The following is a 16,434-nucleotide window of genomic DNA, read 5'->3' on the forward strand; positions in this document are numbered from 1 at the left end:
TTTTATATGTATGAAGAAGGGAATGTAGTAAAAGGAAGAAGGGAATGGATTAGCTAGCTTAGCTAGGTGATCAAGATAAGTGGGGAAAAAAGCTTCTTTTGTCAACACACAGTGCTCAAGCTTTAGCTTTAGTTTGCTTTTGGGTCTTCTTTCACTTCTCATCTCTTCTTTTTCGGTGCTGGGATTCCTTTGATGGAGGAGCAAGGAAAGTAGAGCATAAACCAGCTCATAGACGAGCGTGCCTGAGCATCTCTGTATGCCCTAGCTCACTGCCCCAGATGAATATCGATCGGTGGGTAATTCTTCCATCCAGGGACCTAATTTTTTGACTTAGAATATATATGAACCTCTTGATCGAACTCGATGTCTCGAACCATTTGGATTTGTAAAGTCTTGTCTCAATCATTTCTTTCTGCAGGGGCCTTTGAAATTGTAGTTGTATATACTTGTGTTTTCACATATCAAGCTACTTTGTAATGATATAGACCAAAATCACCAAATCATTCAGACCAAAAGATCGAGTTTAATTTCTCGTGTCTCAAACCCACACCCATGCAACCCTAACTTTAATCTTTAGGGCATCCGATTCTATATACGGAGCACCGTGATGTTCCATATATGTTGTTATTTAAGAAGCATTTAGGTTCCGAGTTTATGATAAGAAACTCAATGAAATCTTAACATAATATAATTGCGGGAACTCATACACTAGAAGTTGAGAATAATGAAAACTCAACCATAAGACCCTCCTAAATAACGCTACATACATCGGTGGATCAACAAGAGACATTAATAATGTATCTAATTATGCTCGAGTTTTAGAAACTGTGGACTATAATACATAGTTTTTGGCCTTGAATAATTTTTTTCTCGCCTAGAATAACGATTTTGAGCACTTCTCAAACTTTTGTGATGCATGGAGGAGGTACGGAGGGTAAACAAGCGTTAAACCCTTAAAAAGGAGAGTTTACAAGCGATAAACTCTTAGATAGAACTCTGGAATCCACAAGAAAATAAGATAAAACTCTCAATTGGATAGAATAATAATATATTCGATCTGTCTACACCGGTTTAAGGATGCTTAAATACTGATAAAACAAACCCTAGGAAACTAATAATCAAACCCATAAGTTAAATAAAATAAAACCAAAACCAATATAAACTAGAAAAACCTAAAAAGATATTAAATCCAAATTCGAAATATCAAAACGACTTCTGTTGGCTTAAATCTGATAGGGCTCACTAAATTGAGTTTTGTAAATCTCGTCATTCCCATTCCAGAAATGTACTATGCGTTTTAAACGGACATTCTAACCAAAAGATGCTGAAATTTGATTAATAATTTAAAATATGCGCTTCGCTCGAACAATCCGGCTGCTAGCAACCTCATAACACGTGAATTACCAATTTTCAGATCAATTTCCTTTACCCAACTGATGATTTTACCTTCATCTTACTAGGTTGGGTCAATTCTCGTTCTCCATCACTTTGAGGTGCAGGGTCAGACACGATTTAGAAAACACTACAATAATTTGTGAGGTAACGGCAGTCAGCTGTTAGAATCCCATTTTAGGGACTTCTTTTCTACTTGGGCTTTCCAAAGGGTGTTAATCCAGCCACATTGTAAAACGGGCTCATGTGCAGAATATTTTTCAATCTTTATTGGGCAATGAAACTAATACAGAATAGGCCCATTGAAATTATTTATTGCCTTCTTGGCAATGGCTCGAAGAGCATGTCCTCGAGAAATATTGATATGTGCATGATTCATGACTGGAATGGAGGCATGAAAACCTTTTGATCGAACATAGGAACGTTCCAAAATTGAAACCAATTAAAACCACTAATTAAGCAGAGGCCAAAACGCAAACATACTAATATTAATTCTTCATATGATCAGCTATGTGTCAAAGCACGATGTCACCATCAGAGAACCCTAAACCAAACAAGAGCAAATTTCTTACTTGCAGTAAAATTTCCAGCTGCATTTCGAATTCAAAGTCCCCAAAACCAGTACTATTTCAGCCCCAAATGCCTTAGATACCCAGCTATATGTATACAGCCTAAAACTGACTACCCAAAAAGGCCAAAATCCAACAGCTTTTCTGTCCATATGAACCCACTGACTCATAAAACTTACAAGCAAACAGTAATTATTAATCCTAAATAGAAACCCTAAACCCTGCAGTGTAGCAAAATTAGCAGAGTGGCCCATTGTTAATAACCTGATTAAGCAGCAGAAGCTTAATTAGTAGCAGAGGCAGAAGCCGTAGAGTCAATGATGCTACTTGGGGCCGGATAGTAATTATGGCCTGAAACTGAACCTGAAGCCGAAGCAGCGGCGGCGACCATGGCGGACCTGATGACGCTCCTCTTGTTCAGCAAAGCCAGCTGCTCCACCGAGAACACACACCTCTCCAGATCCGACAGCCTCATCTGCGCCACCTGCGAGTTCACCACCACCTGCAACAGCTGGCTCCGGCTCAGCCTCGACAGCACCGCCACCTCTCCTCCTCCGTCTCCTCCGCCGCGTGTCAGGACGGGGAGGGAGCCGGTGGAGTCGGAGGCGACGATGGGCATGGCGTGGAGCGCGGCGACCTGAGCCTGGAGGAAGCGGACGTAGCGGTGCGCCGCCTCGAGCATGGTGGCGATGTCCATCTTCTTCTCCCACGGCAGCAGCTTCTGCAGGCACCGCGTCTTGTCCGCCAGCGTCTGACGCCTCTTCCTCGCGATCCTGCTGCCACGTGGCGCTACCGGAGAGGAGGCGGCGGCCGGGGAGGGGTGAAGGTGGTGGTAGGAGGGAGAGTGGTCGAGGGAGAGGAGGTCCGGGAGGTGGTTGAAGATGGAGGCGTAGTCGCTGAGCGACTGAGCCGGCGAAACGCCGCCGTATTGGGGCTGGGGGTGGTAGAGCGTCTGCGGCGGCGGTGGTGAGGTTTGTGGAGCAAAGAGGGAGAGAGGGAGTAACGACTGATGCTGGGAGCTGGCGGCGAGAAAGGAGTGGAGGTTGGCGAGGGAGCTGGAGAAGCTGGCGGCGTGAGAGTCCTCCTCCGGCGACTTAACACGGAGGCCGCTGCTGCTCTGCTGGTCCCTGGCGAGTAGTGACATGATGAAGCTCTCCTTTTCTGCTTTCTCCATTTTTGGGTTTGTTTTTGTTGAGAGAGAGAAAGAGGCAGGCTCACAGAAATGAAATGAGGGCTCCATCATCCCTATAAAGATTCGGTTATATGGAGCCTGGAGAACAGTGATGAGAGGACACGTGGTTGTGAGGTGGAATATGGTGGGCCCGCACTGCCCACTGTGGTTTTTTCTTCAGACGTAGGGGGCTCAGACCCGGCCGGCTTTCCTTGTCGTCCGTTTGTCTCGCTTTAAAGGGGTGCACAGGGGCATTTTGGGAAATTGCATGTCACAGGCCTCATCAGAAGATGTTGGGCGTGGCTCTCTGCGTCTTTTTTCAACAGAACACAGAAATGGCTCTATCTTGAAAGTTTTGTCACGTAGGAAAACTTTGGCTTCACGCATTTTTTATCTTTGGGGTCAGTAATGGGCTTTTTCCAGGTTTCTGCCGATGAGGATCAGTAAAAAGCTTCACTTTCCCACATTGTTCTCAATTGTCACATGGGATGGTAAAAATTTCGCAACTGCTCAAGGTACGAGCATGAGTCACTCGCACCGAAGCGACGGAGGCAGAACGAGAAAGCATGATGCTGGAAACAAGACATGGAAATGCAAAGGTTGAACAGATGGAGACACAGATGTTGTTCTAGACTATGTCATTATTGAGCTTTGCGTGCGGAGAGATGCGCGTAAATCAATGGAGTTTATTTCACAATATACAGGCCTCAGTAGAGGATTAAATTGAGAAGAAAGTTACTTTCAACATAACAGAAACATTAGGCATGGACTACTTTTTCTATTTCTTTCTAAAATTAGACTAGACCAAAAACAAATGTTCTACAGCTATGTGATGCATTACAGATTACAAAGATGAGCTGTACATAAGAATGAGAGAGCAGGGGAAGAATCATATCTTGGAATGACTACCAACTACCCACATTTATAAGGGGAAGCTGTAAATTAAAACCCATTAATCATTCCAAAACAATTTACAAGGCATTGGCCAGTAATCCCACTGCCGGTTCCTGACGATAGCAAAACTTCACCGATCCCACACAGCTTGATATATTGCAGGCCTGTGCTTTAACCAATGCACCATTTCTTTGTCCAAGAAAGAGTTATTCACAACTGCATCTAGCATTGGACTGCCAACAACTTTTGGGGAGCTATTGTATGACCATATACGATCCTTGGGCCAAGGTTTTTGCGGAAACTTCTCCTGAAACATTACAAAATGAAAGCTTCAACAACCCAATAATCAACAGAGTTAAACAGACAAGATCCCACCCACCCTGATGAAGCCAATAGAATTACTTTCACTACATTGTTCAAGATTATACAAATCATCACTTTATCAATCAAGTCTAAACAACATCTATACACTAACAGGAAAGGTTAGATGGTATGATAAAACATTATAAACAAAATTTGAAGTATTTCATCAAACATGTATCTCACAACATTGCATTGCAGAAAGTCTCTAAACTGAAAACTTGACAAGAGAATTCCAGAGTAAGTCTAGGTTGGTCAACATAAAATGGGCATACAATCTAAAAAGCAACTCATCAAGACGACAGAAATTCTAAAATAAGGACAGTATTGAACATGGAATTTATCACCAGATAAAATCACGTCAAGAAATGATAAGACTCAAAGCCTCAGAGCCCCTAAGCTACCAATAATCATAGTCCGCACTCTTATCTATTTACATCAAACTTCTAAACAAGAGAAACATTCGTCCAAAATCAAAATAAACAAGAGAAACATCATAAAAGATACCTCTTGACCAAGACACGGTCAGGAGTGGGATCGAAAGAAAATTAGGCACCAAAAGTAAAAAAGACTCACCATCCTCGAAAGCATAAATTTGACAACCTTTGGACCATAAACACGCTGTCGTGAAGGTTTTGAAATCTTGGCATAGAAGGAACCAATATCAGGTAATGATAAGCAACCCCTACTTGCTCTACGCATGCTACAATCTGGCTCCCCGTTAGACTGATTATACCAATAAAATAGCTGCCCTAAACAATAATTTTCCCCGTAAGTCTTGCAATACTCCTGAAAATCAGCCCCTGATTTGTTAGTGTAATTAGGGCCCAAGTCAAGTGGACTAATGTATACAGGCGGTGAAGTTACTGGTTTGTATTCCTGAAAAAAAATGGAGGAAGATTTAATAAAGCCATACCCATATTAAGTTACAAAACTTGACAGAATTTCTCAATAGAAAACCTTACCCGTATTCTAATAAAGCATCTTGTGTATGCATATATATGGATCAAGTCAGCAGCAGCGTCATGCCGAGACTTGTATGTACAGGGAAGATTCCGAACCTCATCTCTCAACCTGCCAATTAAATAAAACCTATGAAGTCCACACCAGATAGAAGGTACATATTCAACACATGGCATAAGAAAAGCATTCACTTACCATAGTAGCGATCTCTTAAGTTCTTTCCATATGTCATCTGAACTCGATGGATCATGAGCAAGCATCTTGGACTTGAGATCATTCAATAATTGTTCCTCCACATGAGGAGCCATACTCTGAAGGAGTTCCTCAACAAGTGATCCTTCTCCCTTCCATAGATAGACCACAGCTTCTTCTGCACTTAACCTCTCCAGTGGAGGTGGAGCATTCTTCGGGTCGCCAAATACAGAGCTCATAACATACCTCACCTGTAGATTTCACCAAGCAGAAAGTCATAAATAACATGATTTTATAGATAAACCATAAAATAATATAGGAATAGAAAGGATATACACATTATGCCTCATCAAGTAAATCCACAACACAAACACATAGAAAGTCCTGACCAAAAAATCCTCTAGCATCAACTTACGAAGCACCATATCAAATTCAGACAATGTTTTCTTTACATTAGTCTATAAAGCCCACCCAACAATTCATTTTACTATATACTTAACAAAAAATGATGCCAGGCTAATTTATATAAAACAGAAAATAGTAATTACCTTGTCAAGAGTAACAGCCAAATTCTGAAGCCTTTGGTTGAACACACCCTCAGCCTGTGCCAAACGATAAGCAATAGTAGCCTAATATCAGCCATAAAAAACGTAATACAGAGAGAGAGAGAGAGAGAGAGAGAGAGAGAGAGAGTATGTGGGTGAGTGTGCGTGTCAAATAAATTCACCTGAACTTCTGCGTCACTCTTCTCAACCTCCAGACATATATCTGAGAAGTACTTCCTTTTCTCTTCCAAGTTGTTCTTTAGAATCACTTCAGGAAGCTTTGTTCTTTCGAAGTTTATGAATCTCACCTTCAAGCAAAATGATAGCAACAGCAAAATAAATGATGGTTGATTTTTAAATCAAAATAAGTGAATTACGCAGCAGTAGGGGAACATACCAAACGAGCTGAGTATGCAATCACCCAATCTGGCAACCCACCAAGCAAACATTTTCCTAAACCAGCTCTCTCCAGGTCAAAATAATCCTCCTGAGTTACTGAATTTAATTCACACGCTTCCAGCATTAGATGATGACGATCCAGAATTCCATGCCAATCCTTCAGCACCTGATAAATAGAAAAGACATTGATAAAAAATGAGAATGAGAAACATAAAGGACATAATGTAGCATTAAGACTAAACACTCATTGCACCAGTCATCTTTGGGCAACAATATTACAATGTTAGAAGAAAAGCTCGGTTCCTCTAATAGGTACAGGTTCTATTTCTAATACCTTCAGAAATGCTCCTTCGCCTGTCAAATTCAAGTAACTTCCCCGGCAAACTTGACTTCCACACAAACAAACTGATGCCTCATATTCTTCCTTGCTCTGCCACCAAAATAAACTTAAATTGTTAGATGGTCCTGTAAATTGCAAAATAGTAACACAAAGAAAATATATAAGCAAAAGAGTCAGACCTCCGTAACAGAATTGTAGTCAAATGTGATCTCTTCACCATGTTGAATTTTACGTACAGTGTAAATACCAATCTGGTAACGACCATCTACGGCGGTAACTCTGCATTGATGAAACAGCAATATTATGGAACTAGTAGGAAAACTTTGGCCAATTAAATTATAGCATTATAATGCAACTGAGTATTACAGGTACTTCAAAATGATACAAGACATAACAAACCACTAATTATACATATCTTGATGGCAGGCTGTAAAACATATTGAAATTTGTGAAATGCAAAACTGATTATCCAGTAATATTATAAAACAGTCTAAAACATCGTAAAAAAACAAAAGCTCTTATTACAAACAAGCCAAAAGGTAACTGTTAAACATAAGTAGCAAGAAAGAACTTTTAACTAGATGCAGCACCATATATCACCAGACATGGGAATAATCAATTGCGAGTCAAAATCACATTCCCAGAAGTCCAGACTGCAACTATATAATTCTCTATATGCATGATGAGACGAGGACAATAATGTGTCTAACAGAGCAAATATATCTTACTTTGCTTCACAATTAGGCCGGCACGAGTGACAAATTCTACTTGCATAGTTTGCTTTATGCATGGCATCAACAACAACTAAGTCATACCCATCAGCATCACCCTGCCAAATAACAATCAATGATCAGGCACAAATCAGTAAAGTAAACAGTAACTACAAACGAAAACTGCGCAACAATAAAGCACCTTGGGCCGTTCGAGATAAATGTTGTAAAATTCTGGAGCTGGATCTTTACTATTTTTCTGCAGAGATCGAATGCCATCTTGCTTCTCAAACCATTTCCAAACAGGATACACCTACATTTAACATGAAAATTACGGTAAGAGAGAATTCTCTGAACCAACATAGAAAATGAATTACTGTAAAAGTATAGACACTCTATAGTCAGTTAGTCACTATACACATCAGATAAATAAGTTAGTCACTATACACATGAAATAGTCAAAACAAGACACATGGTGGACTTTAGAAACCACTTCTTCTTTTTTAGCAGTGAGCCAGTGACTGAGTTCAAGCTTCAGGATAACAATTAGGAACAGATACACTTGAAGTAATTCATTATAAAATGAACAAAATCAATAAGGCAAAAAAATTTATATATATATATATATATTCATTAACAAACATGCAGCCATACCTCCCCCAAAAATTCCACGACAAAATCTTCTTCTCCAAAACCTTCTTCTTTGTTGCAAACGACGCCAAGCCCCTGATGATCATAATAAGTTATTAATTACAAGAATCAAAAACAAAAGGCATGCAAGAAATCCAAGAGGTTAGATACCAAAAGGAAGGAAACAGCTTGGGAAGGAATGCATTTACCTTTCTATAAGCAACATACTTGTCATCTGGGCGACTGTCTATGGCCTTCAAAATACCCTGGCACATCCTCACAGTTCGAATGTCACTATCATGGTCAGCAGTTTTCAGAATATCTTCAACAACAGGCCGCAAAGGATAGCTCATGGGAGTAGTTCCAGTCCCTGTGAAGTGTCTCACTTGCTTATTCAGGGTGCAAAGAAGCACATCTTCTATAAACAAATGCTTCTCAAGAAGAGGCCAATCCAACTCCTCTGGCATGGAATCAAGTAAAAGATTATGGCTATAGGGATCAATTCCATAAACCTCTTGCTCTAGAACCTCATCTCCAAGCAATTTCCTTGGCTTGTAGTCCTTGACTTCAGGAAGATCCAAATCAGATTCCTCAGTTCCATTCTTCTGTGATGTCAGCTTCGCAACATAGTCATCAGGCAAAGAGACCTGCATCTTCCGCTTTACATCCTCTTCATTTGAAACAATAACATATTCATGAATGACTTCATATTTTCTTGTAACTGGAGGAACCAAACTTGATTTGGTCATGCGAGCTCCCCACTCACGATCATCAGTCATAGAATCTATTCCCTCATCATGAACTAAGCATCCATCTGTTGATTGCCCAGGTTGAATTTTTGACCCAGATTCCAAGTCACTTTCTGTATCCGAGGCGGTGCTCTCACTATTGCTCTTGTCATCTACAGATGACCTGTCAAGATCATCTGAGGTTTCACTTTCTGAATCCATAGGTTTTTTATTCAACTTGGATAAACGCCTTCTGATTTCTCGATCAGATGCATATTCTCCATCATCCAAACTACCATTCAAAAAGGATCCACCATTACTCCTCAACTTCCTTTCAGAAGTCTTAATGAGCTTCTTTTTTATCTTGGACGCAGAGGAAACCCCTGCAAATGTATCATCTTCCCACGACTTGATCAGCTCATCCCTCGCATCAGAAGACTTGGAAGCCCCTTCCAAACGTGTGGCCAGTTGTATAAATAAATTTATAATGTGATTCATGTGATTCATATTTCCAGCTTCACCACGGTTTTTTGCTCTGAGAGAAAGAGAGAGAGAGAGAGAGAGAGAGAGAGAGAGATTTGCATCACTTGGTCACTAAAGAAATCACATGATGGACAGAAATCGAAAAAGAACTTACTTAATTGCATCCCTGCACATTCGACTGATATCATCCTTCATGGAACTCAATCCGCGGCGAATGTAATACCCATTTCTCATTTTATCTTGAATTTCGGCGACCTGGTCAACAAAAAGAAAGAAAACATTTATTTTATGACGCAAAAAACTGCAATCAACATTATCAACTACATGAAACAAAGAAAAGACGACACCCAATACCTTGGGTACAAAGAAATCAGGGGTATTTTCCTTCATGATGTCCTTCAAACTTGAAGCAACAAATGCCTCCATCCTCTTATAACCATTTTCTGATTTCTTAATGGACAACCGCCTCATACGAGCATCCCTAGATAAAATGGATGACGCCCGTCTAGCATCAAATAGTTTTGAACGTTTGTATAAACTTCCCCGGAATGATAGATTAGCAGAGTCTCTCTTATCCACACTATCAAAGTACACTTTCAGTTCACTGAAATCATCCATATCATTACCTAAAACCTTACTTCTAGAAACATATGAAGATTTCTCAGTGACATATTTCAGACTCTTTGATTTTGAAGTGGATTCATCATGTATCTTTGTACCACGTGAGCTACGGCTCTTAATCCAGTTCAGGTTCTGAAATTTGATGACCAACTCACCAAACTGGTTGCAACCCCTAATATCTATGGTAGATAGACAAGGAAGTGAACCAAGAATCTCTTCCAGAGTGTGGGGAGTGATGGTGGTGCAGCCAATTAGAACCATTGAGTTAATCTTCTCTTTGCCAAAACCACCCTGAAAGCAATAATTTAAATTAGAATCAAGAAGAAGTTAATATAATTCCAGCATTTGCAGTACCAAAGAAAAAGCAAATCTTACCATAATGTTCACAATCATGGAGTCAGTGCAGTTCGGACCCAAGGATGACAAGTCTACCTTTCTTGAAATATCCTTGTAGAAACTGACTGCAGCTCTCCAGTGCTTACAAGTCAGAGAAGCAATAGTAAGAGATTTCATATCTAATCTTAAGAAGTGAAAGACCCGTGCCAGCACATGTCCATCCAATAAACCCCAGCTGGCCATTTCTGATTCATAATTCAAGCTGTCTTCTCTGAGGAAAGAAGCATTACCAACTAGTTCCTCATATGTGGATTCATCCTTTTCTATTGTTTGCAACTCTTCTTCTGCGTCATAGTCTTCTTCGCTTTCGTCAACCAGCAAGCGAGCTCTTTTAGAAGTATGTGCATCACCGTCTACAATTACCACAAGCAATTAATGTGGACACAATGAAACTTGAATGGATATCAAAAAGAATATGAGAAATATGTAACTACAAGATACCTTTAAAATTATGGCTCAAAGGAGACAAGGAAAGAAAGAAGCACAATCAATATATCAAAGATGTGTGACTAACTGACTATGCAGAATGAAAATGGAAAATTGGACCAGCAAATACAAAGTGTCTATATGTCCTCCCAATTAAAGGTCAAGAAAAAGTTGCAAAATTTAGAGTAGCATACCTGCTTTCCAGTAGATGTTCTTATCGAGCTCTTTTTTGGGTTGCCGTGCATTAATCCAGGGGTCTAAAACCTCATTTATCGCTGCAGCAAATTCCCGACTTTTATAAGATTTCATCACCAATTCATGAAGCTTTCCGCATGTATAACCAATGAACTGTGGGTGCAGGTTCTGCAACCAACTCAAACTTGTTTTTGATTCTGCAATTGCGGTCCTTTGAGATTGCCCTGAAGAATTACTTGAGGTTCGGTTCTTCTCTTCCTTATTAATTTTTGTAGCATTAGAAGTCTCAATGGCGGAGGTAATAGGAACCCAGACTTTATCAAATTTCCGGAACACACTGCTATGTTTCAGGATCACTCCTTGATCAACTAAGGACTGTAGCTCAGAGAACGAGGAAGGCCCTCGTTCATGACCAGCACCATCAAGGTAGTACCAGTCTCCCAAATGCAATTGCAAGTCATCAACTGTGCCAATACAGTCTTTGGGGATTTTAATGGATGAAATGCATTTGGAAGATCCCTTTGAACCTCTGTCACCTACTAATTTCATTTGAGAATCACCTTCACCAGATGATCTCTTCCCATCACTACTCGCAGAATATGACCGAGTAGACCTCGAAGGATGCCTCTCTGTTCCTCGGACTTTTATCCGCGGCTCAGAAACAATTGAACCGTGATCTTTTACAACACATGCATTTATCTTGACTACCGGAAGGATAGTTCCCTTTACTCCTTTTATGACAGTAGGCTTACTTTGAGACACTTTATTAGCATCATCTGGACATGAAAAGGCCCACGTAGGTAGATCTAGCCTTTTGTTCTGTGAAGGATAATACAGTTCATCTTTTTTATGCCATCGAGGATCTCCATACCCAGACTTTGACATCTGGCATAATGGAAAACCATCATTGACCACAAGTTTCTTTCTAAAAGACCTGTCTTGCACCCCATCTTCATTCCTTATCCAATCACCACCCTTGCATGACCATCGACCAGAAAACCAGTCACTGGAATCACCACAAGCGAAAGGATCTTTATCAGAGGGTGCAGTCAACCCTATTTCTGCTGCTTCTTTCATTTTAAAGTCAGAATATCGTGGTTCCTCAGGTTTCTGATCATTCCGTTCACCAATATGACCTTGAGAGAGACCTAGATGTCACAAAATGCAATGTTCAGGCAAAAAGAAATATGAAAATTCAAAAATTGTATATATCATAAATTGTGCAACTCTTAATTGTAAATATTTCAAAATCCAATCCAAAATAATCTCAAGTCACTCACATATGGTATTAAAAAAAATTTGTTATCCCATTTACTCACATGTGCTGTGGTCTCAGAGCTTGTCCATAGAACATAGGTATATAAATTAATGGACTTGGAAAAGAAATAATATACGCGTACATTATGATAATATATATATATATATATGTATTGAAAAAATGATGAGTAAACATTTCGGATCTCTGCGTACCTTCAGTGTTTCCCCATACTTCCCATTGATCACATTCAAATGACATTTGCAGAACTTCTGCAAATCGTAGAAAAATCCAGAAAGTGTAGAAAGAGTCAAAATCTCCTAAAACAAATATTAATTAAGAAATAAAGCTTTCACAACATAACCTCACACTCCAGAATTTACAATCCACACTCCTTTCCTTTTTTTGGTAGAAATTTTTACAAAGGACAAAGAGTAAGTTACTAAAAAAGGAAACATGGAGTGTGGGTTGTAACCGAGGAGTGAAACGGTAAGTCACGGTAAAAAAATCAAAAAATAGTCTGCAAAAGGAATAATAATACAAAGACATACCTCCAACAGCTTCAAGTTCCCTGCCAGGAATAACTGTTAAACCCTCCATCAGAGCTCCAACCCTTTCTTCAATATGCAAATCTTCTACAAGAGGCTCAGAAGAAAAATCTGCAGACAACCCCCGCAAACTCCCATTCTGAGTACCATAGTGCTCAGTATGTCCACTATCTGCCAAAAGATTGCCAGGAGCTTCTGGAGGGCTTACTAGTCCGGTTATCGAGTCTGAAACAATCGATGGAAAATTCACAGTAATCAATGGCGAAACTGCATTTTCAACAGTAACCCACCTATCACTATCTGAGTGCTTGACCATATGATCAGACATCAGAGACCCTTCTTCAACAAGTGCTTTAAGCTCGCATAATCTGGAAGGCCCACATTCCACACCATAATAATCAACGTAAAACCAATTCCCTGTGGATGAATCAGCAATTACTGGAACATGTGGTGGTGTGTCGCATATATCCATATCTTCTTCCATAGAAGGCAGCTCTTCAGGAGGGGCTGCACTAATATGAGAAGTTACTTTGCAATTTATATTTGGACTTTGAGACAATTCTTCTTTGTGAGAATCAGAGTTGGCATTTGTCTCCACAGATACATTAATGTCGGGAACAATGCTTTTATCCTGACATTCTTTGGCAGAGGAATTCGAATCTGTTCCATTGAGATCCTTCTGCACCAGCTTATCTTCCTGCGCCTTATATTGGGAGCTGCGCCTATCACTTGCTCCACTTTTCCGACCTGTACCTCTATAACTAGTGGCTCTACCCCGGTCACGTGGTGACCTATCCAAATGATTGGGGGTGTGATCCCTGCGATCATGGTACCTAGGTCGATCTTGTGGAGACAAACTGCGATTTCGGTGATCATAATTACGGCTCCTTTCATATGGAGATCTCTCCATAACATATGGAGATCTTTCACGTCCATATGGAGATTTCTCACGGGCATGCGGTGATTTCTCACGAGCATATGGAGATCTCTCTCGAACATATGGAGATTTGTCATGAACATAAGGAGACCTCTCACGGCCATATGGTGGTGACTTTTCACGCCCAAATGGTGATTTATCACGGCCATAAGGAGGCCTCTCTTGATCATATGGAGATCTCTCGCGGCGCACAGGACTCCGGTCCAGATGATCATAATACCTGGACCTGTCACGTGGGGACCGCTCAGGGAGACCTGGACTTCGCCCATGCCTTTCATAAACCACTCTAGAGGACAAAGATGGTTCATAATGCCTGGAAGAGTACTTGTCCGGCACTGCTCTGAAAGAAGGATTTCGATAAGATCTCTCCACAGAACGGTGTGAATACTGTTCAGAGTGAGCAGAGCGATTACTTTCATCAGTAAGCTTGCGACTTTTTACTCCTGCATAATCCCCATAATCTCCGTAGTGCTTCCGCTCGCTACTATTTGAATCAGAACTGTACCTCTTCAACCGATTAACAGAAGAGAATTCCTTAGTTTGATACTTACCATTGCTATACTCATTGCTAAACTCATTCTTGTAGACACCCTCATCATCAACAATTTTCGAACTAATCCTCGGATTCCTCTCCTGGCCACTTTCCCACCTTAAAGCACTCTTGCTGTGCTGACCGCCACCTCTACCATATTCTTTCCTTCTAAAACCATCATCACTCGGATACTTTCCAGAAGGGGACTCAAAGTTCCATCCCCTTCCCCTGCCCCTCCCGCCCATTTCGTACCTGGTCGGAATTTTCCGGCTAATGTAGTCATCTCTGGCCAGCTCACCTTTTTGCCATCTGTCAGGAATGTACTCACCTCTCTCAAAGTCATCCTTGGGCTGTCTCCACGAGCCGAATTCAGCTTCACTGTTTCTACTCTTCTCCGAATACAAATCCACCTTCTCACCATCACCTCTCCGCCATTTCCCCGAAAATGACTCCCCCTTCTCCACCTCACTCCTCCTCCATTTCTCACCCCCAATCTCCTCCTTCTCCACCACCACCTCGCTCCTCCGCCACTTCTCCGGCACAAACTCACCGTTCAAAGTCCCCAATTCACCCTCCTCCACCTCCTCCTTTTTATCCTCCCCATTTTCGACGTTCACAACACTGCCCTCAGCTTCATTACTGTTCTCAGCTGCCTTCACACCACTCTTCTCGGCTTCTTTCGTGCTGTCAACTTCTTTGTTCTCAGCTTCCTTAGCATCACTCTTGCCACCTTTCACCACTCCCAGCTCACTCTTCACACCCGACGCGGCCGCAGCATTACTGTTGGCAGCAGCTACTTTGGCCTTGGGCCTCTTGACAATCCTCTTCTTGATCTTCATTACCTTCTTCTTAACAACCGTCTTGGAATTGAAGCCATTGTTAGCAGTAGTAGTAGCAGTAGCAGTCGCACTCGAATTGGCTCCGCAAAGCGCAGTCTTGTCCGGAATTGGAAACCTGTCCATGATGTTATGCTGCAAAGGCATGCATGCGACTCCTCCATCGCCCATGGAAATACCAACCTCTGAATCCCCCAATTCTCAAAACCCTAACTCTTCTTCTCCCCTCTCCCGGGGCTATGGATGCTCATACTTCAAGCTTCCTCTTCTCCTCTTCTCCTGCTTCTTCGCCGCCGCGGAAATCCTCGCTCCTCCAATTCGAAACCCTAATTTCAGCACAAATCGAACAGACGAATCAATAATGTAGGGTTTCCAATGTCAAATTGACACTCGAGGATAAACCAAAACACGGGGAAGAGACTCCGATTAAGATAATGCTCTGGAATCGAAACCCTAGGGGGGGAGAAGAGGGAATTGAAATCGCGGGGGGAGGGGAATTTACCTTTGGAGATATGAGGAGCTGAGTGAATAGATCGGAGCAGCGGAGGCGCGTGAGGGAATAAGAGTCGATGAAGACCGTCTCGATCTGCGAGGAGGAGGAAGAAGAAGCTGGAGCCCAATTTATGTGTGGGAGAAAATCTATCAAGAGTCTTTATTATTTCTGTGTATCGCTCTCTCTTCTTTTGTTGCAGTTCTCGGTCTGAAACAAAGACGAGGCCCTCTCCCGTTGTATTAATTTCTTCTTCTTTTTTCGGTTTTTTTTTTCACTTGGGTTTTCAGATTTTGGGCTTTTTGTGTGCTTCGGTTGTGAAATTGTGGCTGACTTTAAGAAATGACTAAAATAGCCTTATACACAAGAAGAAAGTAGCAAGATGGGTGATGTTACTCGTGATTGAATTATGAATATATTGGCGACTTTATGGTAAAGAATATATTGGGCATGAACATCAAAATTGTCGAGTGGTGCGACATCAGTTAAGTGAAAACACCTTGAGCAAGTACTTCATTTTTCAGCATATAAGAAAGAAAAATTGCTGAAAAGCGTACCAATTTATGCAAGATGAGCAAAGGCACATTAATTTGGTCAACACATGTGAAGGGGTGAAGATGTCTTTTTGATGAAACAGGTGGTGTGGGATGGGCAGGTTATTCAGGTAAAGGAGGGAAGGTTTTGGACATTTGGCGCTCAACTCAACTCAACTTGCGCGAAACAATAATAACAGGATATAGAGTGGTGTGGGCGGAAGGCCGAACTAGTTGCAAGGGTTTGAGCCTTTCAGGCTTTTCAGTTTGAGCCATGGTACGTACAACT

At 41.2% G+C, this 16,434-nt stretch overlaps 2 protein-coding genes across 2 annotated transcripts; both read right to left on the minus strand.

The window, feature by feature from the left end:
* Positions 1-2,085: 2,085 nt before the first annotated feature.
* LOC126797327 (transcription factor LRL3) lies at positions 2,086-3,135 on the minus strand. Its single transcript, XM_050523971.1, has one exon. The coding sequence runs from the start codon at positions 3,133-3,135 to the stop codon at positions 2,245-2,247; it is 891 nt and encodes a 296-aa protein (XP_050379928.1). The 3' UTR covers positions 2,086-2,244.
* A 704-nt stretch (positions 3,136-3,839) lies between these two features.
* Positions 3,840-15,843, minus strand: LOC126798917 (histone-lysine N-methyltransferase ATXR3). The gene is made up of 20 exons (XM_050526005.1): positions 15,625-15,843; positions 12,821-15,448; positions 12,485-12,541; positions 11,014-12,162; positions 10,373-10,746; positions 9,731-10,288; positions 9,531-9,631; positions 8,375-9,428; positions 8,190-8,261; positions 7,738-7,848; positions 7,554-7,654; positions 7,005-7,104; positions 6,820-6,915; positions 6,484-6,651; positions 6,269-6,394; positions 6,090-6,143; positions 5,545-5,792; positions 5,352-5,460; positions 4,963-5,265; positions 3,840-4,333 (listed from the first exon to the last, which is right to left on the minus strand). Exons 2-20 carry the CDS (start codon positions 15,291-15,293, stop codon positions 4,157-4,159), a joined length of 7,431 nt encoding a protein of 2,476 aa, XP_050381962.1. The 5' UTR covers positions 15,294-15,448; positions 15,625-15,843; the 3' UTR covers positions 3,840-4,156.
* Positions 15,844-16,434: the final 591 nt, after the last annotated feature.

The sequence above is a fragment of the Argentina anserina genome, chromosome 6, assembly GCF_933775445.1.
Source record: "Argentina anserina chromosome 6, drPotAnse1.1, whole genome shotgun sequence".
Taxonomy (NCBI): Eukaryota; Viridiplantae; Streptophyta; class Magnoliopsida; order Rosales; family Rosaceae; genus Argentina; species Argentina anserina.